General features: G+C 45.8%; 1 protein-coding gene across 1 annotated transcript; it reads left to right on the plus strand.

Annotated features, from left to right (window-relative positions):
• Window positions 1-120: 120 nt before the first annotated feature.
• On the plus strand, window positions 121-26,016 carry Ufc1 (Ubiquitin-fold modifier conjugating enzyme 1). The gene is made up of 5 exons (XM_065442148.2): window positions 121-549; window positions 870-1,001; window positions 16,312-16,388; window positions 22,697-22,787; window positions 25,796-26,016. The coding sequence occupies exons 1-5, from the start codon at window positions 427-429 to the stop codon at window positions 25,880-25,882; spliced, it is 510 nt and encodes a 169-aa protein (XP_065298220.1). The 5' UTR covers window positions 121-426; the 3' UTR covers window positions 25,883-26,016.
• The last annotated feature ends 990 nt before the right edge of the window (window positions 26,017-27,006 follow it).

The following is a 27,006-nucleotide window of genomic DNA, read 5'->3' on the forward strand; positions in this document are numbered from 1 at the left end:
TAAAAACGCGATTTTAATAATATTGCAAATAATCAACATACGTTTGCTGTAAAGCTTCTTAATTTTGTCACAATTATATATTAGTTACCTTTTATTTTTCGGCGATGCCAGCGACATCTTCTGTTAGAAATAAAAGCTTTCAATGCTACTAAATTACAACGTAGCAAGTAATCAAACGTGATAATGCAAGTTGTATTATAGCTGTCAATTTTTCGTACATAGGGCAAGTACATGTAAAGTTTTACAGTAATGTATGGAATAGCTATGGATCATATGCTGCTGACTGTGGGACTCCTGCAATTTTGTCTCGCCTGTTGACATATGCTGCTTTCATTCGGCGTGTAGTTGAACGCGAGTATATCCTGTTCGCTTTGTAGTTCGCGTACAACTTTTTCGATATAGTCTTGAGCGCAAGTACACACAATTATGGTCGATGATGCTACGAGAAAAACCCTCAGTGGCATCCCGTTATTGAGAACTAAAGCGGGGCCACGCGACAAGGATCTGTGGCCCTCACGACTAAAGGAAGAGTACCAAGCTCTGATCAAGGTGAGGTTCTTGGGAAAGTGGCAGTATTCTGTGAACAAGTCCCTGCAGCAATGTACCATGGTACATTCAAGCTGGCCGATCTTTAGCGCGTCTACTCGGAGCCATACGTGGTACGTAGCAGCGTTCAAGGAAGTAGTCGACAACGTTTTCCGTTTGTACAGTTTGAAACAACCACTTTTTTTTTTTAATGAACTTGTGGCGTTCACAGCCTGACACGTTATTCCTACCGATTTGTTCAACCCACAAATTGTGATATCGTTGTGCGTTTTAAAATGTTGGAGTCAGCAGTTAACCAATAAGTGCCTGCTTTGTATGCGCAGTACGTGCAAAACAACAAGGAAAATGACAATGACTGGTTCCGGCTCGAATCCAACAAGGATGGTACTCGGTGGTTCGGAAAGTGTTGGTACATCCACGAGCTCCTCAAGTACGAGTTTGATGTGGAGTTCGACGTGAGTGACGCTTGGCCTTTAGTCCTCTCGTGCCTCTGACCCACTTAAGCCCTGTGATGTATCTCACAGTTCTCTCAGCACTGTGCCTGCTAAGTATGTAACATTCTTAGTTATGATGCGAACGTACAACTATTGTCAGTTGGTACAGCGCGTGGTACCACAGCGCACGATCCAGGAGAAAAAAAGATAGAACATTATGAATTTTTACTTGGCACCTGCTCAAAAGGCTAGTGTGCAACACTAGTTCTCTTGAGCAATTAGTAGGGACCAAACGAAAAATTTAGCACAAACAGTTGTAAAATGATTGTCAAAGTCAAGCAATGGCTTCTGAGTAGATCTGATGAGATACACTGATGACGCACTGATTGGTTAGCTCTGTGCATTAATGCTGTTGTATATGGACGTGTCGTAGTGCATTCAGCAGGTGCCTTACCATGTGACAAGACAAGAGACACGCTGATGCATTCACATGTTCTGCACCTGTGGCTATACCATCAGATATGCTGGGGCCAGCATCCAGTGAACTGTTGCCCTTGCTGAAAAGTGCTTTGTTGGGATCCTGTGATCATGTACCATTGTGTATTGTGTTTGACAGAGAAGCAGTGTGTGTGGTTTACGTTTTATGACAGGTCTGCTTTTTGCCACCCAAAGCATGCTGCAGGTGGCTGGCACGATGCACTGTAAGATTTGGGTACCCTTGCCTCGTAATCTGGCATCACATTGAGGGTTGGTCTGTAGCCTACACGACCGGTGCATCTCGAAAGGAGGTAGCTGACCTACGTTACCTGGGCATCAGACTGAGGTTAAGTTGGCTCAGGCTCACGCCATCGACCATACCTTCTTGACAAAAGTTTTCTTGCTGATGAGTATGAGGTCAGGAGGTTCGAGGGACAGAACAGGGAATTTTATTCACATGGGAGAATTAAGGCAAACTTATTTGCAGAGGAGGCATAAGATACTTGCTGGAGTTCTGAGCACCTTACTTGTTACATCGTGGCATGCAGCTACATTGTTCCAGAAGCACACTACATTCTGGGAGAGCACACCCAGTAGTATGCAGGAGGGCTCCTTAAAAACCTCTGTCTTCCCTAAATAACTTGCTGGAGAAACAGGTCATGTCATCATCGGCTAAGCCAGTGGCCTGTAGCCATTGCAAAACACGCCTCTGAGCAGAAGGTCTGCACCAAGCACACAAGCCATGCCTGAGATGAGTGTTGAAAGAGGAAGCAAGTACACTGACACATTGTTCCCTCGGTCATACAGAGAGGTGAACAACACAAGCTGCTAGAAGATAAGCTGCTCCCCAAAATTCCCAACCAATCCTTGACTGGCATTATGGGTTGGCATGACGCATAACACTTGGTATTGGCAATTAGCAGCCTCTTGGATTCGGCCAGTTTGGGCAGCTTGCAGAATACACACCCCTTTTTTGGCCCACACCTTGAATAATATGTGCCTCATGAGATGGCTTCACAATGACTTCAAGGGGAGTATGGTAGCGCGATTCAAAGATGGGACAAGAGAAGACACAAAGGGACACACACAGCGCTAACTTCCAACACTGTTTATTGTCGAAAACCAGGTCGTGCTTATACACTCAGACAACATGAGTCGCAGCCACGTGAACAGATTAACAATCAGAGTGATACATTTTGTGATATGTTAAGCCATGCGCAAAAATTTCAATTCTTTTTCAGAGAGAGCTAATGATGGTTTGCTGATACATGAATCCCCTAGGGCATCAATCTGCTCGGCTTCTATTATAAGTCTAGTGAGTTCGCACTTGTTTCTACCGGTAATGGTTGTTGATTCGAAGAGAGGGGAGCACTTATGTTGCTTACAATGAAGGGAGAGAAGCCCATCGGACACAAGTTTGTTGACTTTATTTTTGTGTTCGCGCAGTCTATCATTTATGCATCTGCCCGACTGTCCGACGTAATACTTCCCACACGATAACGGTATACGATATATAATTGAAGTCTTACATTCTCTGAACTTCTTCCTGTGTTTAACTTGGCAGCTAGGGGCACTTTCTTTCTTTTCTGGTCTTGTTTTCCTGCACAGGCTGATTAGTTTGTTGGGTGCAGAAAAAACCACATCAGTGTTACCTCGGCGGGCAATTTTCTTTAGGTTGTGCAACAACCGGTGGATATAAGGTGTCACTGTTGGTCTTTTTTTCTCTCGGTTCCTATCTCTTTCCGCTCGTTCAGCAGTCCCTGATTGCCGCACTTGCCGAAGTATTCCCTCTGCAACTGATGTCAGTACATGATTGGAGTTGATGTTCGCCTCGATGTCAGTGAGGGAAACTTGAAGATATTATGGATGTCGCGAAGTCACGTTACAGTAGGCAAGCCAGTGACGCTGATTGCAATGGGGTTAACTGTTTATTAAGATAGAATATGCAAGCGATAGAAAGGAAAGTATTTACACGGACATCACTACGAGTAACATGTTAGAATTTTGGTCTTCTTTCTCAGCCGAATCTCCACCGAATCCCCACCAACGGCCCCGCACGCACCTAAAAGCATTCCCAGCAACCCCCTCGCCCCATCGTTCGTCCAATCACACTGCTGTGCGCGCAGTGTGCACACAACGGGGCTCCAAGGTGACACTATCGGGAGTTCCAATACGTCCAGGTCGTTGCCACCAATCCCTTGCAGTGCAACGAGTCCCCTTTTGTCTCACAACCTCGCAAAGAAACACACTTCCCGAAGAAAGCACTTCCGCGTTCTGTTCGGGCATCTGGACAGCTTGCGAATGTCTCGGCACAGTGCGGTTAAGCGACGAGGGGCTGACTTCAAGGCCAGGGCATTGCTTCCGCGAACCGGGTGGCGGAAGCCCGACACACAGTCACCCCTCCTACGCGCTCTTCGTAGCCCGAGGGTCCCCCACCCACGATGCTATAAGTCGCCGCCGTCTTGGTGTCGAACCACTCGTCTCCTTTGACCACCCCGCGCGGCAATTGCATGCAGCTGTCCGCACAAACGACGCCGACTTCACTCCTCCCCACCAAGAATGTCACGGGGATACTTGTTGTCAGCGTGACATTTTTCACACACACACCCGCACACACCACGCAGCACATCACGAGCGGTCCTTGCTTCCTCTGATAATATTTGTTTAAACCTATCGGCGATAACCAAATCTTTTAAATCCTTCAAGGTTGTGACATCCCTACTCTTTAGGTAGTATGAGAACAAAGTTTCTAACCTGGTCGCCACCTGATGCCATGAATCATCCTGTTCTTTCTTTACAGAAAGGAATAAGCGCCGATACTCATTAGGAGTCATTTTAAGTTCCTTTAGAATTTTTTCTTTGAGTTCAGGGTATGGCATTACGCTACCGTCCGACTCGCTTGCTACAAATGCTCTCATCTTCTCATTCAGGAACGGCAGCAATATCACTCCACGAATATCCTCGGGGATTTGCAATGTTTCGAAGAGAGTGTCCACGCTTTTAAACCATGCGGGCACTGTGGGATCCGCCTCTGGCATTGGAGCAAGAACTGCCTTCAATTCTTTTGCATACTCCCCCAGCTTGATACCCGACAACTGCCTCTGCCCGCGCTGTGCATCCACCAGCGGCTGTAGCTGCATTTGAGCGAGTTTAATTTTTTCCATCTCTAGCATTAGTCTGAGCTTCTCAAGCTCAAACACTTCTTTTGTGAGCAATTGCTCACCTGCTCGAATGGGTACATTTTCCCCTTCTTGACAAGACCCTGCGTCAGCCATGTCGCTCTCCGCCATCGTGAGATGTCCTAGAATCTTCCCTTTACCTCGAGAATATCACTAAAGCGCTAGCCCGAAATGGTGGACCAAGAGACAACAGACAAGTGCCCTACCTTGACCACTCCTGTCTCCGCCACCTGGACTGCCTCTCCGGAGTGTTGTTGGCCGTTCTGGGTGCTCCTGACAGCTCTCTGTCGCAGCAACCGCTGATGTTTGTCCGATGCGAAACAATTCCGCAAACTTCCCGTTCCTTTTCCAGGCTGCTCACTGCTCTCGAACTCCACGTCGCCACCGTCGCTATGCCGCCCTCGACATCACCTGCGCTCCTGCGGTTCTCCCCGTCAGCCTTGCCGACTCGAACTCCGCGGCGCTGAGTCGCTGTGCCACCTATGACGTCACCGGCGCTCCTGCGGTTCACCCCGTCAGTTGCTGACTCGAACTCCGCGGCGCTGCGTCGCTGTGGAACTCTTGACGTCTTCTGCGCTCCTGCGGTTCACCCTGTCAGTCTTGCTGACTCGAACTCCGCTGCGCTACGTCGCTAGTCCACCTGTGGCATCTCCGGCATTACTGTGGTGAGCGTCTCCGAGATTCCTGCAGCTCCGCTCAGCAACAATGAGCCTGCTGCAGACTGTCCAGCTTGCGGCTTTGCTCGTAGCTTCCTGCGCCGTCCTTCCGACGCTGATGTCGTGTCCTTTCTTGGGGCTTCCAAATGCTCCCCCGCCTGCTTGCTCTCCGCCCAAGCAACCAACACGTCACTTGCCTTCAGTAGAAAGACGTCGCGATCCTGTCGACTGCGCCAGTTGATGTTCGCCTCGATGTCAGTGAGGGAAACTTGAAGATATTATGGATGTCGCGAAGTCACGTTACAGTAGGCAAGCCAGTGACGCTGATTGCAATGGGGTTAACTGTTTATTAAGATAGAATATGCAAGCGATAGAAAGGAAAGTATTTACACGGACATCACTACGAGTAACATGTTAGAATTTTGGTCTTCTTTCTCAGCCGAATCTCCACCGAATCCCCACCAACGGCCCCGCACGCACCTAAAAGCATTCCCAGCAACCCCCTCGCCCCATCGTTCGTCCAATCACACTGCTGTGCGCGCAGTGTGCACACAACGGGGCTCCAAGGTGACACTATCGGGAGTTCCAATACGTCCAGGTCGTTGCCACCAATCCCTTGCAGTGCAACGAGTCCCCTTTTGTCTCACAACCTCGCAAAAAAAACACACTTCCCGAAGAAAGCACTTCCGCGTTCTGTTCGGGCATCTGGACAGCTTGCGAATGTCTCGGCACAGTGCGGTTAAGCGACGAGGGGCTGACTTCAAGGCCAGGGCATTGCTTCCGCGAACTGGGTGGCGGAAGCCCGACACACAGTCACCCCTCCTACGTGCTCTTCGTAGCCCGAGGGTCCCCCACCCACGATGCTATAAGTCGCCGCCGTCTTGGTGTCGAACCACTCGTCTCCTTTGACCACCCCGCGCGGCAATTGCATGCAGCTGTCCGCACAAACGACGCCGACTTCACTATTGGGATAACCTGCTTCATAACCTGCACTTACTAACCTGCACTTACTAAATCATGCCATCATTGCACTGACGAAGCCTTCACACAACAAGCCATGCGGCTACATGAAGCAGGTTATCCCAATCATGTACTGACATCAGTTGCAGAGGGAATACTTCGGCAAGTGCGGCAATCAGGGACTGCTGAACGAGCGGAAAGAGATAGGAACCGAGAGAAAAAAAGACCAACAGTGATACCTTATATCCACCGGTTGTCGCACAACCTAAAGAAAATTGCCCGCCGAGGTAACACTGATGTGGTTTTTTCTGCACCCAACAAACTAATCAGCCTGTGCAGGAAAACAAGACCAGAAAAGAAAGAAAGTGCCCCTAGCTGCCAAGTTAAACACAGGAAGTTCAGAGAATGTAAGACTTCAATTATATATTGTATACCCTTATTGTGTGGGAAGTATTACGTTGGGCAGATGCATAAATGATAGACTGCGCGAACACAAAAATAAAGTCGGCAAACTTGTATCAGATGGGTTCCTCTCCGTTCATTGTAAGCAACATAAGTGCTCCCCTCTCTTCGAATCAACAACTATTACCGGTAGAAACAAGTGCGAACTCACTAGACTTATAATAGAAGCCGAGCAGATTGATGCCCTAGGGGATTCATGTATCAGCAAACCATCATTAGCTCTCTGAAAAAGAACTGAAATTTTTGCGCATGGCTTAACATATCGCAAAATGTATCGCTCTGATTGTTAATCTGTTCATGTGGCTATGACTCATGTTGTCTGAGTGTATAAGTACGACCTCGTTTTCGACAATAAACAGTGTTGGAAGTTAGCGCTGTGTGTGTCCCTTTGTGTCTTCTCTTGTCCCGTCTTTGAATCGCGCTGCCATACTCCCCTTGAAGATGCATTACCAACAAGCCCACATTGCAACCCTCGTTCACAATGACATCACAAGCAAGTCACTTGGGTAGAATAGAGAAGCACCTTCTTGTCGGAGCACCAAATTTGTCAGCATCTCAGTGCCCGCCTTGACTGAATGGAATTTCATTTGACGTCGATACCACCTAGCCGCAGCTTCCATTCATCTATAATATGCCTAATCTAGCAGCATTCACATCAACAAGGGCACAACAAGCACATCAACAAGGGCACGACAATCGCATACATCGAGGAAATTGTGGAAACCAGCAATGCCTTTGTCCTCTCGGATTCAGCCGCATCTACCCCGATGAGCATTGTCCCCGAACCAGACTTCGACGTGAATCCAAGTCTTCCTATGAGTAAGCAGCAACAGATCAGAAGTCTTCTCCGACGATACAAAGACTGCTTTTCGACGTCATCGAGGATTCGACAAACACCAGTTGCAAAGCATCGCATAATAACCGAAGAGAGCGCTCGACCACTCCGCCAGAGCCCTTACCGAGTTTCGACGCGAGAACGTGAAGTTATTAGGCAACAAGTCGACGAAATGCTGCGCGACGACATCATCCAGCCGTCGAAAAGCCCGTGGGCCTCTCCTGTAGTCCTGGTAAAGAAAAAGGACGGAACCCTACGCTTCTGCGTCGACTATCGTCGACTGAACAAGATCACGAAGAAGGATGTGTACCCCCTTCCACGGATAGACAACGCATTGGATCGGCTCTGCAACGCTAAATACTTCTCATCGATGGACCTCAAGTCTGGCTACTGGCAAATAGAAGTCGACGAGAGAGATCGTGAAAAGACTGCCTTCATCACGCCAGACGGCCTCTACGAGTTCAAGGTCATGCCATTCGGACCGTGCTCGGCGCCTGCAACGTTTCAGCGCGTCATGGACACGGTGTTAGCCGGACTGAAGTGGCAGACGTGCCTTGTTTACCTGGATGACGTCGTTGTCTTCGCCGGAAATTTCGACGATCACCTTAGGCGGCTTGCGACAGTGTTAGAAGCCATCAAGTCATCAGGGCTCACTCTGAAGCCGGAAAAGTGCCGCTTCGCTTACGATGAGCTTTTGTTCCTAGGCCACGTGATCAGCAAATCAGGAGTACGCCCCGACCCACAGAAGACAGCTGCCATCGCAAAGTTCCCGCAACCAACCGACAAGAAGGCAGTGCGCAGATTCCTTGGCATGTGTGCCTACTATAGGCGCTTTGTCAAGGACTTCTCACGCATCGCGGAGCCGCTAACACATCTAACCAAATGTGATGTCGCGTTCAAGTGGGAAACGCCGCAGGCCAAGGCATTTCAAGAACTCAAACGACGCATGCTGTTGCCGCCGGTACTTGCACACTTCGACGAGGACGCCGATACCGAAATCCACACTGACGCCAGTAGCCTAGGCCTCGGTGCCGTCCTAGTCCAGAGGAAAGAAGGACTTGAAAGGGTGATATCGTATGCTAGCCGGTCGCTGTCAAAAGCGGAAAGCAACTATTCTACGACTGAAAAGGAATGCCTCGCCATCATTTGGGCTATAGCTAAATTCCGCCCTTACCTCTATGGCAGGCCATTCAAAGTCGTCAGTGACCATCATGCATTGTGTTGGCTAGCTAACTTAAAGGACCCTTCAGGACGGCTGGCGTGGTGGAGCCTCAGACTACAAGAATATGACGTCACGGTAAGATACAAGTCCGGAAGAAAACACTCCGACGCCGACTGTTTATCGCACGCCCCCATCGATCCCCCGCCGCAAGACGACGAGGCAGATAGGACTCCAATGCCATGTTTGCAATTGGAGTGTCCGCACAATTGCTATGTCAACAAAAAGGTCAGAATAGCAAAGCTTGTTTATGGGTGAGTTGGTGCTTCTATACCATGGTATATAGCCTACGTGAGGAATATGGGCTGGTATAACATAAAACTATTCCAGTCTGCTTTTATTCGAAATCCACCATTATACTTCCTTGATAGGTCAGAATGGTTCTAGTCCAACCCATATAAACAGACGGCACATCTGTATGGGCAAAGCTCGAGCCATTTTGACTTATCAAGGAGGGCTAATGGCCAATTTGGAATAAAAACAGCTTGGAATAGTATATTACACCGACCATTGACAGAAGTTAATGGCACTACCAAATGAAGTTTATTTTGAGCACAAAGAATATTTATACAATAAGTGGGCACATCTGTATCTTACATACAAAGGAGCTAAAAGATGTGTGACAAAAATGTAACAAAAAAATGTTACACCACACACGAGATTTTAAAAGAGCAAATTCAGCAAAATACAAAGAAAGCGACAAATCCCTGACACATTTATCACCATATCTCTTCAGATAAAATGCCTCCAGTGTTTCCCTTGTGGCACGGTTCTTGCTAATGCCAAGAATGATTTTATTGGCTCTCTGCCTGTAATTATTTATTGCGTAATGGCATTCTTCCTGTAACATCATGAGTCCCTCAAGGTAGCTACGTTTAGGAACCTATTCTTTTTTTAGTGTACATAAATGACATTGTTACCTTCATCGATACGTCAAAAATAAGTATAAAGCTCTTTGCAGATGACGGCATACTTTTTAAAACTTTTATCACTCTTAATAATTAACAATGCCTACAATCTAACCTCTGTGTCGTTTCCAAGTGGTATGAGGATGGGTCTATAAAACAACAGTGATAAATCAGTCTTCATGCACATTACACACAAAAAATGCCCTCTTAATTACAGGTATTCTCTCAGTAATTGCCCTTTGACGGAGGTTGATGAATATAAATATTTAGGTAGTATGATTACAAACTGCTTAACATGGTCAAGTGATGTTACAAAAACATGCTCATCCTCTAAAAAGCTTGGTTTCTTGAGGCACAAACTAAAGACAAATCCATCAGAAATAAAACTACTGGCCTATAATGCATTTATGAGACCTAAATTAGATTACGCTAGTGTCGTTTGGGATCCATATCTGAAGAAAGGTGTTAGGAAGCTTGAGATGGTGCTATGAAAAGCGGTCCATTTTATATTTAATGCTTCCTAGAGAAATGACTCGCCATCAACGTTCATGGCTAGTAATAACATCCCTGTTTTACAACACCAAAGAGCGATTGATAGGCGGAAATATCTCCACACACTATATTTTGGTAAATTTAACATTAAACCTGAAACATACTTAACACACCGAATTTCTAGGCAAACTAGACATACACATGCTCGTACTCTTGAACTCTACTTTGCACGCCCAATTTTTTTCATGTATTCTTTTTTTTCCTCGGACCATAAAAGAATGGAATGTGTTACTGTTCGAAGCATTTTGGGATGGGGATAATCCTGACTTTGAGAGCTGTGTACCTTTCTGTTTGTGACCGTGGCACAAACTATGGTGTTTTTTTCATATTGTGTATCTGTTTGGTTGTGCTTTGCACGTTTACTCTATCCTGCTGACTTTTGATTATAATTATGTATTATACTGTCTTCTACCACTTCACAATGTTTTTTGTGTTTTTTGAATTTCCTTAGTCAAGTGCTTTTTTATGCCCCCCTGCTCGGTCTTTCAACCGCAGTATGTTGTAAATTAAAAAAATATTAGTAAATTGCAGCTCGCACCCACACCAATGAACGTAAATCGCCAAATGGATGCCATAATTCTTATTTATGTTTTGCATAAGCTCCCTCATTCTGTCATTCACATAGGGCTGTATCTGCCCAATAAAGACCTGCAATATGGCAGAGAAACTTAGTACACTACATTGGTGGAGTAGTGTTGGTGAAGGTCATGGCACATCTTTTATCGCACCCCAACTTTGTTCCACCATCACATTAATGAAGGGGGGATGCGGGGCTAAAATACCGATTTCGGTGAAAAAATTTGTTTTTTATTCCGAGTTGTTTGAATTGCTTGTTTAATAAAGAATCTTCTCACCAAGTTTGATAGTTATTTGAGCAGTAGAAAGGAAGAATATGAATTTTTCTCACAAGTTGGTGGCGCGCCTTTCCCGTCGAACGCGACTCTGGACGCTGTTTTTCCAGACGCGGCTGCATAGTGGGCAAGAAACTAAACGCAAAGTGAATGCCCACGTTGGGAAGATTATTTTTTGCACTTTTTAGAGAAATTGAGATACTAAAGAAAACGACGAAAGGTCTAGGAGGCAAGGGGAAGCTGACAGAAAATGTTGTAAAAGAACTCACTGCTTACTCTGCATCTGCCCTGAAAGACGATGCTCCAGATGTTAAAAAAAAAAAAAATGCAACGAGGTGTATTTTTGACGCTTTTTCACTCCTGCTCAACAGTTGAAGTCCCACAACATGACGCTTGCCCAGTTGGTGAGGACTCTTGGTGTTACTACAATTGGCACAGAGCCCAAGTTGCAGCGGAAAAGACATGAGTGCCAAGATCCCATCGTCCAGCTTTAGGCAGAGACGTTGCCAAAGAGCTGGTGCCTCTCTACAACAGGCTTAGTAAGCCAGAGCTTCTTGCGCGATGTTCAAGGATGCACTCTCAGAATGCAAACGAGTCCTTCAATGCGATTGAATGGAAAAGGTGCCCAAAGACAGAATTTGCATCACTGAGACCAGTGTAGACTGCAGCAGCCCTGGCTGTGCTAGAATTCAGTGAAGGAGCACGTGGCATCAAGAGTTCTCGACAAGCTGGAACTTGAACATGGAGTCCAGACGAATAAGCACTTTCAGGAAGCAACGAAGCAAGCCATTTCACGAGCGCAGGCAAAAGTGATGGATAGCTCTAAAGCTGAAAAAAAAAAGACGATGCCTTGAAGCGATCACCGCAAAGCAGCGTCGTGTTGAAGAGGAGATCCTGACATATGCAGTAGGGCACTTCGATTAATTTTTTCTGATCATAACAATAAATGCCATGCTTTGAATTCTTTGAACTGATTTTTCTCAGTTTGTACTTCTTGCAAAAAAAGAGCTTAGGAAAAGTATCATTTCCAAACTGCTTCACCAAACGCTCCTTCCACTGTTTTTTCTAGACTGAAATTTTGTGAGGAACAAGATAAAGTACTTTTCAGATGCCTAAATTTTTCCCAACATATAATATTTAGCAGATCTTTGACATGTAATGACAGTGAAAAAAATAAACTTCATTTTCAGAGTGATGGCATTTTTTTACAAAAACGACATAAAAAATGTGCCTGACCTTATCCTGCATTATACACCATCTAGAAGGTATCTAATCACAAGTAATTTGTATATTTTCATTATTTTGTAAAACGATAGTTTTCCTAAGTTGACACACAAGATTGCTAAATTTCACAGTTATAACTTTTTTTCTCATTGTGCTAGGGTGCTGATATTTGTAAGATATTCTAATGACAACAAGATCAACTACCCCTGAAAATTTCATGAAAATTGGTTGGGCGCTTCAAAAGTTGACCCTTCAGCCTAGCATCCCCCCTTAATGCAAGAGCAAATCGTTTCGAGCTTGAGGGGGTGCAGAAATCACCAGGCACACTGTGCTTTTTGACATTTTCATTTCATTTTATTACCTTAATAAGCCCATTCGGGGTATTACATAAGGGGTGGTTAACATGTGGACACAAGAAAAGGCAGGTGTTACATTGAAATACAAGTTTGAACAGTTTATAGAAATTGTGAATTGGCATGTGATGTCAGCGACAATGAAGGGTAGGTCGTTCCAGTCTTGGTAAGAGACTAGAGGGTGCATGCGCTCGGGTTCTCTTACCAAGACATCACACAACACTACAAGCTAACCCGCAGAACATATGCACCCCCACACAAGTCACTACCTAGAGAGCAGGAGCGATTCCTCCGAGCTCTACAGGTCAATACATTCCCCCACCCAACCAGAAATCACCTCATAGACCCTACAAAATTCTCTCCGCAATGCCTAGGACACAGGACGTCGTCTACAGCAGCTGAGTTGACCGGAGTTCGAGAAGCAGTTCGCTGCATACTGCAACAGAGTCTCGAGAAGTGGACAGTGTTCTGTGACTCAAAACCAGCACTGCAACTCATCAGCAATTATATGAGTGAGAGAACGGCATATAGTCCTCTGGTTCATGACATCATGTCTCTACTTGCTGAGGCGTCACACTCCGGGCATACCATCGTGCTGCAGTGGATTCCTGGCCATTGTGGAATAGCTGGAAACGAACAGGCTGACGCGGAAGCAAAACAGGCGCACACTGACGGAACTATTATAAAAATTCATTTTTCCCGGTATGACATTAACGCCTTGCTCCATACCTCCCTTAAAACTTCTACGGCACGACATTGGGACAACCCCGAACATCGACAAGAGCGCCTTCATAGACTTGACGCTGGCTTACAATTCCGGCTTCCACTTCGGTTGCGGAGAAGCCAGGAAACACTCATTCATCGATTACGGCTGGGTGTTGCATACACCCACCGATACCTTCACAAGACTGGACAAGCACGGGACCCTGAATGTAGCGTCTGTCACACTCTCGAGACAATAGCTCACGTACTTTGTGTGTGCCCTCAATATGCAGCCGAACGCAGAAAACTCAAATCAATAGTTGACAGCTTGGACTCCCGTCCCTTTTCAGAAGAAAAGCTTTTGGGCGCTTGGAGGAGTGTCCACTGTGCCCAACGTGCCATAAAATCGCTTTTGAACTTTTTAAGTGAGACTGGTCTAGACGATCGCCTTTAGAAGCTGTCAGACGTGCAGTCAATACGAAATGTGTTTGCGCAATAACTTTTTGGGACAATATTACTTTTTTTTTATGGACAAGATTACCGTTACGTGTATGCGCGTGTTTGCACAATAACTTTTTGGGACAATATTACTTTTTGTATGGACAAGATTACCGTTACGTGTATGCGCGTTCACTGCGCACCCGCATATTGGATAACGTGTATATAGTATCTCATTGTACCATATCATAATCACCCGCCACCTACCTTTCCCTGTATTTCCCACTTCCCCTTTCCCCAGTGAGGAGTAGCAGGCTAGAGACACGCTCTCCAGGCCGACCTCTCCTCCTTTCTGCTCATTAAAATCTACTCCTCCTCCTCCTCTCCGCAATGCCGCTTCTGCGCAGAGCCCGGGTCCCTCGGGCACATAATAGGGGGTTGCAGAGCGGTACCATTAAATCATCCGAACCCTTACCCCACTAACGAGCTTTGGGAGAGAGCCTTGGCCAGCTCCGACCTCGAGGATCAGCAACGGCTGATTGCGAGGGCCCAGGACGCGGCCCGAGCTCAAGGCATCCTGGAATGAGGACGCCTCTCCCTAGCTGCATTTACCTAATAAAAATGTTTATTCTCTCTTATTCTCTCGTTCCAGTCCTTGGCAGCTTGAGGAAAAAATGAAGATTGAAAAGTGACGGTTTGTATTCGAGGACGAGAAACTTGGAGTTGGTGGCTGGTGCGCTGTGACATGCGTGAAGATGATGGCGTTAACTAAAATGGGGGCGGCTTAGTGAGCTGTAAAAAAATTTCTGATGGAGAGAGCATGGTGATTCGACGACGAAAAGCAAGAGATGTCAAGCTAGATTGTGCCTCTAAGTGTGAAATGCTGATGTTATATGAATATGAAGAATGGATGAATCTAGACGCACGACTCTGAACTGACTCGAGTGCATTGATGATATATGTTTCATGAGGGTTCCAGATGGTGGCGGCATATTCCAGTTCTGGTCGGACAAATGATTTGTGTGCGAGTAGTTTGACGGGCTGTGGAGCATGACGAAAGTGATGCCTCATGAACCCAAGGGTCTTGTTCACTGATGAAATTACGTTAGTCGCATGCGTATTTCTTGATATTGTGGGTAATATTGTGCAAATAAGGCACCTCTTTAGTCCTCAACTCTTTTCTTTGGACATAGGAATATGCACAGCTTCTGTGAAAAGTATATGGGCTACTCCACGTCTTCATATTTATGTTTTTGACTATGTGGTGCGGTTTCCATGGTGCTTTTGCCATCCGAGACCTCTGGATGTTGAATATGAGGTTCCTGTTATTGCGATAACAATTATATGGACTCTCCAAGCACATTTCTGCCATTGCCATGAGGTTCCACATGAGCGAAAGCGTGAGAGGGTGAGCTGGCGAATGCGGTTCAATCTCGCGTGTGCAAGTGAGCAACGCGGCCCAGATGCGTGCCCTCTCTTGTCGCACACGAGGCAGGGGGTGGAAGGGAAAAAGGGCGTTCTTCTCCGGTGGCTGCTAGGGTGCCTCAATATCATCCTCGCCCGCAGCACCGTACAGAGTGGAGACAAACGCGGCACCTACTACGGCGTTGGCAATGCGAATCGTGGATGCCATAGTAGATGCCTCTAGCGGACGCCGTAGGAATGCGTTGCCGGCGCTCGTGTGTCTTGAAAGTGATCTGCAATGGGGCCAAAGTGTGCACCTGCATGAACCTAGTCTTCAAAACGATCTGCAATGTTTGCAGAGTGCGCCTATTGCCGGTAGCTTCATATGCATTGTACTTTCGATGTTTCGTTCGCGCTCAAGAGAGACATGCATGAAGGCCAATTCGATTGCTGCTGCCACGATTCGTCACTCCAGAATTTCACAGCGAGTTTTCACAATCATCGAGCGAGGTGTGTTCATGTTTACCTGCGCACATGACACCGTGCTGGTTAATTTAGTTAAAACACGTTGATGGTCTAGTTGGTTTGAATCCATGATAGAATGTGTAAGCGCAACTGAACAAGGACGTAGAAAGAAGCAGACACACAAAGATAGCGCTGTCTCTGTGTGTCTGCTTTTTTCTACGTCCTCGTTGAGTCACGCTTACAGATTCTATAATGGTTAATTTAGTTCGTAAGTCTGAAATGCGGCTAGAAATGTGCGAGCAATGGGTAGCTTGATTAAACAGCTCGCTTGGTCGGTCGGTCGGTCGGTCGGTCGGTCGGTCGGTCGGTCGGTCGGTCGGTCGGTCGGTCTGTCAGTCGGTCGGTCGGTCGGTCTATTATTATTTTAGAGGGGTCGGGTCGGGGTTGAAGTGGGTACCTTCTGGAATGTTGTGAAAACTTCTGATCACGTCGGCAATTACATGCATGTTTGACTTGAAAAGATAACTGTGCATGTGATTTGTGCATGTCATTGCTGGCAGCATCATAAATCAGCTCGACTGCATGTAATGCCGAACTGATTTATTTATGGATTGAAGTAAATTTTTGTGTCACTTCACGTACACAGATTCCGGTGACATACCCAACCACGGCTCCTGAAATTGCATTACCATCACTGGACGGCAAAACAGCCAAGATGTACAGGTGAGCACATCTGAAATGTTATTTATACTTGATGTAATTTGGTAAAATTGCTTCAGCATTTGATAACATCCTTAGAAGGATGTCTTTAGTAAAGTCATTTGAGTATTATTAGTTGCCTACTTTTGCTTTAAGAACAGTGTTGTAGTGGATGTTTGCAACGATAGATGTTGGTGTACTAGATTCAGCTTTCATGGTATCCATCGTAGGCATCATTGTCGTGTTGGCTATTTTATCACATTTTCTAACAGAAGAAACCATCGGAAAATAAACCTGTTTGCTGGGTCCACAATGTATGAACTGTCATTTGTTGCACCATTGTTGTCATGGTGCTATTGTTATAATTGTTGCTGCCATCATTGGACTGCTTCGATTTTCGGAGTTGTGGCAGCCCACTGGCAGCCAGACGGCAGCCAGCTAGTTCTGGTCCTGATAGGAAGGCAGGTGAGCTGGGATCCCAAGACAACCTGAAGCTGCCTGAAGTTTACAAAATTGAACGTTGGGACAGCTGGCTGTGGGATAAATGTAAACATGGTACTAGCATGTCAATGCCCAGCGAGGCCGGCGCACACTCGGCGTAGTTGGCCCATTTATGCGCTGCCAGCTTGAAAATATATAGTTGCATTCAGGGATATGATCACTTTTGCGAGATTTCGCGTAACTCGGCACAGGACATGCACTGGGCCAACCTCACTTTGCACAGAGCAACAGATGGCTTTTGACGCATCCGATGCCAAGGCATGAAATTGCATGTAAGTGGTTGCATCCTCGAAAACGATTGCTCGAGAATGCAGCTCGCAGCGATCACGTCGCTCATCGTGGCAACATTGGTGAGTTGGCATTGTGTCATCACTTGACAAGACATGAAAAAGCAGGATATTGGGTACGTCTTACACGCACAAAATTTTGTGCCAACCTACTTCAGGAAATTTCTTTCGGCTGATGGTGCTTCTCTTCTGACCCTAAGGAGCTGGGAATGTGGCTGGCACATGAAAATGCATGCTGCCTCCGACAATTGCAATGTTTCGCACGAAAAACCATATTGGGCGCGATCATGAGAGCAATAAGCTAATGTAAGTGTGCCTGTTACTCAACCAGTGCATTCTTAACATCAATGGCCTAGTTAGAGTACATTGGTCTCGAACTGCCACCCAAACATAAGATGAAGAGATAGAGTGAACACTGGTTAATTGTGATGCCTTCGCTAACTGTAGCTAAAGGAGATATATCACAGCATATATACGCGAGATATGTGAAAAGGAACACCATCAGAGAAAGGTGAACGAAAAATGCACTGCAACGTGTGCTAATTAGTGTCTACAACTTGCGCAGAACACGATGCAGATAACAGCACGGCGCGTTCTTCACTGCCGAGAAGCCTTCACGGGACACAAACATACAAAAGCTTCAAATGGTTTGCCGCTCGTATTGCACTGTCTTGCAATGAGGAATGGTGCATTATAACCTATGGAGATTGCACTAGAAATAATGAAATCCAAAAATGACCGTAGCCAGTTGGCTGAGTGAGGTGAAGTCCTCAAGCACCCGCATTGCAATCCATCAAGACCCCACAACGATAAAGGCTAAACTCCATGAGCGCGATTTTGTGCACGACGGCTTCGAGCGACGTATCGGGCCGTTGCATGAACAGATCGCTCAGTCTTGTCGTGCAATCGCTCGGTTCTGCAAATCTAGAATTCGTCGCTCGTCGCCCGGAAGTGCATGAGCGACTAGCCAATAGTGTGAAGCCGGAACTGGATGTACATAACTCAAGTATTTCCGATTGTCTCACGGAACGAGCAAACGATTGAATTTTTATGCGTGCAAAAATAAGAACCTATTGCAAGGCTTTCAGAAATATTTTATGCTGCTCTTTACTGTAAAACACATTAACTTAATAAAGCATGCATCACGCTAGTTTCGGCACCTACCGTAAAAACCAGAGTATAGGTCGAACTCTTTAAAAAAAAAAACATTGCGAAAAGTCGACCCTTGTCTTATATCTCGGTCATTGGCGGAAAAACTACAGAAGTCTTGCAACAATGGGCGGATGAAGTAAACAGCCGCCATCGCCATCAGCAGCAGCACGGCGGGGCGACATTGTGGCACCGCAATTTTGCGTTTCCATCCTCACAAAGTTATATTTGTTAAAGGCTGCTTTCTCACATTTTGTATCAAAATGAGTGGAAGCCGACGGCAATTCATCGTCGCCTTCAAGAAAAAGGCAATTGAGTACGCGGAAGCCCACGGCAGCCTGGTAGCACAACGTGAATTCGGAGTATCCAAAAGGAGCATTCGGAACTGGCGGAGGCAGAATCAGCGTATTACAACTTGCAGCAACCAAAAGAAAACATCATTTTGTGGGCGGACCGCAGTGGACTGCAGAACTGGTAGACAAGGTTGCAGTGTTCGTCCGGGAGCTGCGTGTAAGATCGCCGCCTGTGACTGCCGAATGCATTCGTTTGAAAGCGGTACAGATCCGCGTGCCTCTGGACTGGGCAGCGAGAAGCACTCATCATCCGACTCTAGTTTGGACGACTCTGTTCAAAGGCGTTGCTCTGATTCGGAGTAGCGCTTGCGCACTTCGTGTCCTTCTGTGTACTGTACGCCCGGCCACTTTTTAACAGTATCGCGCGACCATCGACCTGCGTGTTTGTCAGCACCTTATCATCACGGCATGGAGCGGCGAAATAGCGAAAGTAAGCAGGTGTGTACACATGCGCGTATCTCGTTTGTTTCGCCGCTCAGCGCCGTTAATAAGGTGCTGACAAACATGCGGGTCGGTGGGCGCGCGATACTATTAAAAACTTGGCCAAGTGCACATGCGAGCAGCATTTAAATAAATTTTGTCACCATTGTGCAACCGGCTGAGTCGCATTTGTTTCAAGGTAAGGGTGTCTTTCGGTACTTTTGCCATTGAAAAACATTTTTTTTTTTTTTCATTTTTAGAATTCGTTAGTTGGGGGATTGACCTATATTCTGGTCCGACCTATAATCCGGTTTTTACGGTATATTGCTGCCCTCATACCGGCAACACTGGGGAGACGTCGCTCGAAGTCATCGCTCGCATGGGGTACGAGTCTGAGGCAACGAGCAAACGCAACAGTCATCTCCATCGCGTCGCTTGTCACTGTCGCGTGCAAGATCGCTTGCATGGGGTTTATACTTAACGGCGAGCGCTCATTGTTTCTCTTAGTCGTCTGCTAGCCAGAGCATTTCCACAGAGCAGCCAGACCAAAATCACCCTGTCTGGTTCTGGCAGCTCGCAGGTAGCCAGAACCGTCTGGCTCGAGTAAAACGAACACCAAATGGAAGTGTGTGGCGTGGTGGGCGCAGCAACCAGAGAAAAACGAAGGCACTCTTGCTAGCTCTGGCAGCCCTTGGGTAGCCAAAATGGAAAATTGAAGGGGCTCATTATCTGGCCAGTGGTCTTTGTTATGAATGGCACATGAGGCTTTATACGAGTGACCCTTTACAATTTTTTATCAGGGTTTGAGTTGAGTTGTATTCTCATTTAATAACTTTTGGAGATACATAGTTTCACTTTTGTACGATGTGGGGTCTGGTGTGACAGGCACTCTGACTGCGGCCTTAGCAAGTCGGTGCTTACTGAAAGTGGTATGATAGGGCGCTGCTATGTATTGTGGCTTACATAGAAAAAATTTAGCTAGGAAGCTGTAACTGCCACACAATTCTACATATTCCTCCAGGAAGTCAATGTACTTGAAACATCTGTCCTGCAGTGTCCCTGCAAATGAAATTCTTCCGTCTGCTGGTGTAAACGCTCATTTGACACATCAGTTGCTTCCAGAATGCTCTCAAATCACTGCCCCTTTCGATGTATCTTGAAGTTGGAAAAAAAATTTAGTCAAAAGGAGCCAGGTTGGGCAAATATGATACATGGGACATCACTTTTGAAAGCCTAAGAACATCAGTTTTAGCTTTGTTTCACTTGCACTGTGTGATCTGGAAACAGCATGACACCTTTGGAGAGCTTTCTTTTAAGCTTTTCCTTTATGTTTTGCCTCAACTTCATCAATAAACCACGTAATATTCTGCCTTGATGGATGGAGGTAATCCACCTGTAGACCCTTGTCCCAAAAAGCTGTTGCCATTTGCTTTTGTACCTACCTTTACAAACAGAACTCCTTTTGCCTGGGAAATCACTTTGCTTCGATTCCTTAGACTGTTGCTTTGTCCCGGAATCGATAACACTAGATCCATGATTCATCACCACTTACCATTTTGTATGGGTGATCTGACTCATTTTTGCAAAATGTCTCTACAAGCTTCCTCTCTTGTTCAGATTTCAAGAGTTTTAGGATCCACCTTGCTGCAACTTTTCTTGCTTCCAAGTCGTCGCGCATAGTGGCACAAACTCGAGCAATTTCCAGATATGTAGCAATACTTCTGGCTGTTATTCAGCGGTCCTCCGTGATAGTCATGGATGGTTTTCACATTTGCAGGCACAGAGACAGAAATAAGCCCTCCACTGGGTTTCTCACTTGCAACACTGAAATGGCCAGTTCTAAATTGGCACTCCAACATTTACTGTTATTATTTGAAGGCCTGCTGTATACTAAAGTTAGTGACATTTCATCATGGATCTGCTGGGCACCTTTGCCTTCAAGAAACAGGAACTTGATTAAGGTCCTATGCTATTTTACAACGAACTTTTGGGGAGGTGCTGCCATGTTCACTTTGCATCTGTAAAGGAGAGACAAGGTGAAAACATAGCTTGTAGATTTTTGCACCATTTGATGTATACAAATCGACCAATATACAGCTACCTAGCTAAATTTCTTCTGTGCAAGGTTCTATATTTATCAGCAATAACCGAAAGTGATCAATCTAAAATACAGCTCTAGTTGCTGGTGTAGCCTTCAAACAGATTCACAACTTTCAAGGCATTTTCCAGTTGTGGCTTACGTTGCCTGCGTTACACTTGCCGACCAATAAATTGGGCATCGATAATCTGAACATGCTTGGTAATGTGGACAGCTTTGTGGCACGGCCAGTGGCCCCATAAACTTAATGTGTAAAGACAACCGATATTTCGAACAGCCGTCAGCTCTACATTCAATTATCCGGACTCCGACCGTGGCTGTAGCGTTCACTGACTCTGCCACCACCATCTCCTCTGGCAACTTCAACGAGACATCAGGCATGACCTCAGAGATAACATGCTAAATGGTAATCGCTGAGACCTTGCCTTGGTCGCAGCACTATGCCTTTGGAGATTTAACTGCAAATGCCGATCTTGGAGGCTTCGGCTGAATTGTGAGGTCGCAACAACATCGTGATCATCATATCCATTCCAGGGACAGAGGTCCCCCCCCTTCTGGCTTGGCTGCGCTATGAGCCTCACATCATACCCATTTCGAAGGAAATAGCCGTAATCACCATCACCGGCATGACTGCACATGACTCGCTCTTGTTTGTTGAATTTGTCTTCTGAACAGCCTTCCGCTATTTTGTGCTTGTTTGTTTAGTTTGCATTTCAGACAGCGCTCTGCTGGCTCCTAGAAGTCTTTGTAGTGATGTTATTGACAGTCCGCATCAAATGGCACCAATGCTGCCCTCACTTTCCAACTCCGAATGAGTCTTGAGCCGCAGTCCAAATGAGCCCGACTCTGCAGCTGAAGAGCCTGAACCTCAAATGCAGGCATCATTGATGATCTGCTAAGCTACAGTGTGCCGATTCCTGCTGCCGTTACATTTGAAGAGTTTGCATAGGTCGACAGCACGGTGTCGTTGTATGCTGAACTGAGCGATGACGAAGCAATTGAGCAAGTTCTCCCACTGTCAAACAGCGACTCTAACTTGCATGATAATGATGCGCTGTGTGCTCCAGAGCCTTCACATGAAAATCTGACTCGAGCCTTTGCAGTCCTTGCATCAGCATCAGAGGCAATACAATACTGGCAGAAATACAGGTGACTTGGTTGCACGTAATCGTGTGTGTACAGATGTGTGTGCAGCAATGAATTGACCACCTCATCCTTGCACAGGTCCTTAAAACATAATAAGATAATCTTTTTTTTAATACATTCATTTTTTTCGGACATTGAACAGTTTGGACCTTACGTCCTCCACACATGGAGTCTGAATTATCGGTTTTTGACTGTATTCCTTGTAGTCTTGTTCGTTCTCCCCTGTAGCTTTTTAAAAATGTCAATACAGCAGCGCAAATCACAGCTAAACTCGATAAAAGGAAACAGGGACAACCTGGAGTGTACTATATATGATGTTCTTGAAGTGATGTTCTAATCCTTTTCTTTTCTGTTGCTGTGCTGTTGTGCTCTTCTCAGAGGAGGGAAGATCTGCATGACAGACCACTTCAAGCCTTTGTGGGCAAGGAATGTGCCTAAGTTTGGCATTGCTCATGCCATGGCACTTGGGGTAAGCATGGATGCGAACTTTTAGAGAACAGGTGTGACGAGCTTATTTTAGCTCTTTTACAGCAGCTAGTTTGTGAAACAAACACAATACTAATTACCCACACTGTGGGCAGTTATAAAAGTTTAATTAGTTGCACTTAGCAGCTCTATGGGATTTTCAGCAGTGTATCCTTTCAGAACTCTTGTGCATATCAAGCTGAAACTTGATAGGAATAAACAATGTCTTGGCAGGAACATGGCCGGAGAAACTTTGAACTAGTAGGTGCTTGCTGGGGGGCGCTGTACGAAAGGGTAACATTTATATAAAACGGGCTTTAAGTAGTCAGTGCTTGCCTATGAAGTAAAATGTTTCCTGTTTGCTAACTACGTGCAAAGCTTGTTGAGATGAAAGGTATTAGAAGTAAAGTGTGCTTTAGAAGAAACGGGCTGTATCTTTCGTTTACCATTCCTTTATTTTTGCGCTTATGTTAATTTTCGCTGGTGAGGAATGTGTTTGACAGGAAAGGTGACGTAGGCTGCATATGGACTAGTATTGCTTGCTAGTTAAGGGCATGGGAAGGCCAGTGAATAGCGAAGAACCAGCGGACCTTAAGTGATTCCTCTTACTTCGAACTCATTTACTGCAACAGGAGAAGGCTCTCACAGCAAACACTGGCGTCCTCTCAAAAACAACTTCTTTGCAATGCATGCAATGTCATCCTCGTCTGCTGCAGTATTGCCCGATGGTGTAATCTGTGCATCTCTTTTGGAGAACACGAGAAACTTAATTTTGTTATGGCCTCCAAATTATAGATGCCAATACTCTTGGAGTCTGTATGGAACGCGAAACAGTGCACACATTAACAGGCATGAATGTTTTCCAGTAGCGAATTGGTTCGGAGTGCATATTGCTGCAAAGGCACAAGTTCGAATCTGTGGCAGTGGGAAGCAAAATTTTGTCAAAGCACTTGAGCGTTTCTTTGGCTATTCTTTCCATGTTTACTGATGTTCAAACATAGCGCCTAATGTGTTACGCCTCTATAACAATACCACACATTCTATTAGCAGGCATGTGTGATTTAGGGAATTCAGGGTTTGTACACCTCTTTGAAATCCTTGAAAACCCTTGAACATATAAAAAGATTCAAGGGCTCTTAAAGCTGCTTGGAAAAAAATGTGCTGCTTGAATTCCTTGAAAACTGTGGTTAAGGGTGACTTGAATATTCAAATAAACTGCATAGGGATTATGCCATGAACACTGTCTATTGGAAAACAATCCTAGTTATTTCCTTTTCAGAGTGTCGCTAAACGATTGCAATGTTGCATGTCCGCAGCCACCGACAACAAGCTTGTTTAAATTGCTATTGCCATCATGTAGCTACACAAGGCCAGATCAAGTGATCAAGCTGTGTCAATATTTGGTTGTTTTGCTAGTTTTTTCACACCACAGTCATTATGGCTTTATGTTTGTGCCATGGGCTCTATAAATGGCTGGCGGAAAGTAAGTTTCAGCCGTTTGGCTTTAACATGACAAGTTTCTTTGTCTGTAGTATCTTGCACAACCATCATGCCAGAAGGCGATTGGCATCATTAGAATGGGAAAGTAAACTTAGAAAAGCCACCTGAAGAGCTTGAAACGTGTCTAACTAAGCAGCTGCAAGAAATTGCAGCTGAGCAGGAGATATTACTATTTTTCATTGTACATGCGCAAATAAGATTTGTTTCCCTTTCCTTGAATTTTGGCCTTTGGCATCCTTGAAATTTGAATTGTACTTGAAATTTGAGTCAAATGTTCTGTACAAACCCTGTTAAAGATATCTATGGGGCAATGATAGACATTTTGCATAATGCCGACAACCTTGTGCACACACAAGGCACCATTTGTGCTCATTGGCACTTCTTTGTAGATCAAAAGTCTATGCTGTATGAGCTGGCTTGCTGCATCTTTCATTGTTTGTAACACCAGCAACGAAGTGGCGTCAGTGAACAGTCTTTTTCTTTGCCCTGTGGCAAGGGCGAACATGAGGCAGCCTAACGATGACACGATGATGATGACAATATGATGATAGTGGCCGTCGGCTATCCTTGGCGTAACGGAGAGGATAAAGAAACAAAGCAAACATAGTTTCAAGCTTTTTTAACCGATTTTGTGGTGACAGTGTATTGAGGACCAAGTTCTATAGTTCAGCTGCAGGGTGAGGCAAGAGAGTGCTAGGGCATTTGCCCATCTGTGGTGCATTTCCTCATGCTTTGCTGTTCGTGTGATGTATCGCGTGTCAAATCTAGGGCTTTATATTCTAGGGATTATTTGTTGTCAGATTTTATTATAATCGGTTCTGCTGAGTAGCTGATCCCAGTGATAGCAGGGTGGTGGCTTCATTGCGAGCCATCGAGAGAGGGCAAAATGAATGGAAAATAAGGGAATACCAAAGAAAATAGGTGTTGTGGGGGTACCAAGGCTAATTCACTTATCTGGAGATGATAGCAGAACATGTGGAAGTCCTCACTGAGAGAGGAGGAGGAGAAGATTTAAATGAGGCTTGGAGAGTGTGTCTCTAGCCTTCTACTTCTCACATAGGTAGAAGGAAATGAGAAATACAGGGAAAGAGAGAGGCAGGAGTCTAAGCTAGTAGTACAATGAGCTACTGCATTCGTGTTGTCCAATTCGCAGATGCAGTGGCATAGCCAGACATTTTTTTCGGGAAGAGCACCTGCTTGACTGGGGTCGTAGGCTGGGTGAGGGCAGGCGGGCTGTGCAGGTGACATCTTAGTACGCAGAACTTTCGGAAGAAGGGGTGGATGGGAAGAAGCTTGGTGTCACTTCCCCTGCCCCCCCACTTGGTTGTACCACGCCTGAGCAGATGTGCACTATAGATGAACTATGTGCAGAAATAATGTGCCCACATAAAATGATCTCTCGCAAACATGTTTCACACAGAACTGCACTGCACAGTGGCTGCCTGTGGACAGCGATGGTTCGTGTACTGTGAGTTGCTCGTGGCACTGTGTGACGCATCTTGGCTCTTGCAGCTGGGGCCGTGGCTGGCAGTGGAGATCCCCGACCTCATCCAAAAGGGTGCGCTCAAACACAAGGATGATGCGCAGACCAAGTCGTAGTCTTGCGGCTGAAGTCGTGGTTGGCGCACTCATCCACCTGCGCTTCTGCACCTCGATGAGAGGGTGGCTGTGTGCTCAGTACAGGTTTTTTTTCTCCCTTTGAGGTATGGATAAAAAGCATATGTTTACACTTCTGCAGTTTTCTGCGTCACTTATTGTCACAAGTTTACTAACACATATTTTCTAAGTTGTATAATTTCTACCGCACGCTTCTTGCATGTCAAAGTATCAAGTATGAATGTTACAATACGTAAGATCTTAAATTTGACACTAAAGCTGTTTCAGTCGAAATGCCGGGCCTGACACGGTGAAAAATTTGCCAAAGTTGTGTGGCAGTAAGGCTAGAGATAATGGTATTGCTTATGAAAAATTTCCAGGGACACTTAGTTATCCCTACGTGGATTAATGCGAAAGCATTGCAACCACTGTGCAATGCTTAGATACTGTGTAACAACCCAAGGTCATGGGTTCGAGTGCCTTAATTAACTCAACCTTTAATCACTGTGCCTTAATTAACTTAGAAAATGCGCGGCAAAAAAGATAGTAGAACACCCTCCTATTCGTCACTCTGTGCACGTGACTTGAGCTTGCCTCCCGATTGGGGGAACTGCATGGCTATCGTCTGCTCCGCGCTTAGAGCCACACATTGAGGTGTGCCATCTTGCCCCAGTGTCAACGCGATGTCTGAAACGGAGCGCAAATTTCGAACGTGGCACAAGTTTGGTGCACAAAAAGTGCGACGGACACTCATCGAAAACTTCAAAAAATGCTGCTCAACACTGCAAAGCGCACAGGACGCCACAACCTCAGCGTCCGATGCCGAAATCGTTGATACAGCAACGGCAGGCTTAACGACCGCATCGGCTGCTGCGGATACTGTGACAAGTCCGTCTGCCGTGCACCCTTCGACCAGTGCTCGTCTACGGCAAGATACGATTTACCAGCAAGTGGGAGGAAGAAGAAGCGAAAGCCAAAGCAAAGCTATCGAAGTTGTCTTCCACTCCAGCGACGGAGAGGAAACACAAGTTTGTGGGTGACAGTACCGACGATGCACTTCGCCCGCCTGATGGGACTACGTTTACAATTGTGGATTTGAGTGCCATGAACACTTTATTAATGTTTGC

The sequence above is a fragment of the Dermacentor albipictus genome, chromosome 4 (genome assembly GCF_038994185.2).
Source record: "Dermacentor albipictus isolate Rhodes 1998 colony chromosome 4, USDA_Dalb.pri_finalv2, whole genome shotgun sequence".
Classification (NCBI taxonomy): Eukaryota; Metazoa; Arthropoda; class Arachnida; order Ixodida; family Ixodidae; genus Dermacentor; species Dermacentor albipictus.

Excerpts from the sequence above, each read along its gene's own strand:
- Ufc1 (XM_065442148.2), top strand. The coding sequence starts at position 427 with ATGGTCGATGATGCTACGAGAAAAACCCTCAGTGGCATCCCGTTATTG. Across the intron at positions 1,002-16,311 it reads AGTTTGATGTGGAGTTCGAC|ATTCCGGTGACATACCCAAC; the intron begins GTGAGTGACGCT and ends TCACGTACACAG. Across the intron at positions 22,788-25,795 it reads CTCATGCCATGGCACTTGGG|CTGGGGCCGTGGCTGGCAGT; the intron begins GTAAGCATGGAT and ends TGGCTCTTGCAG.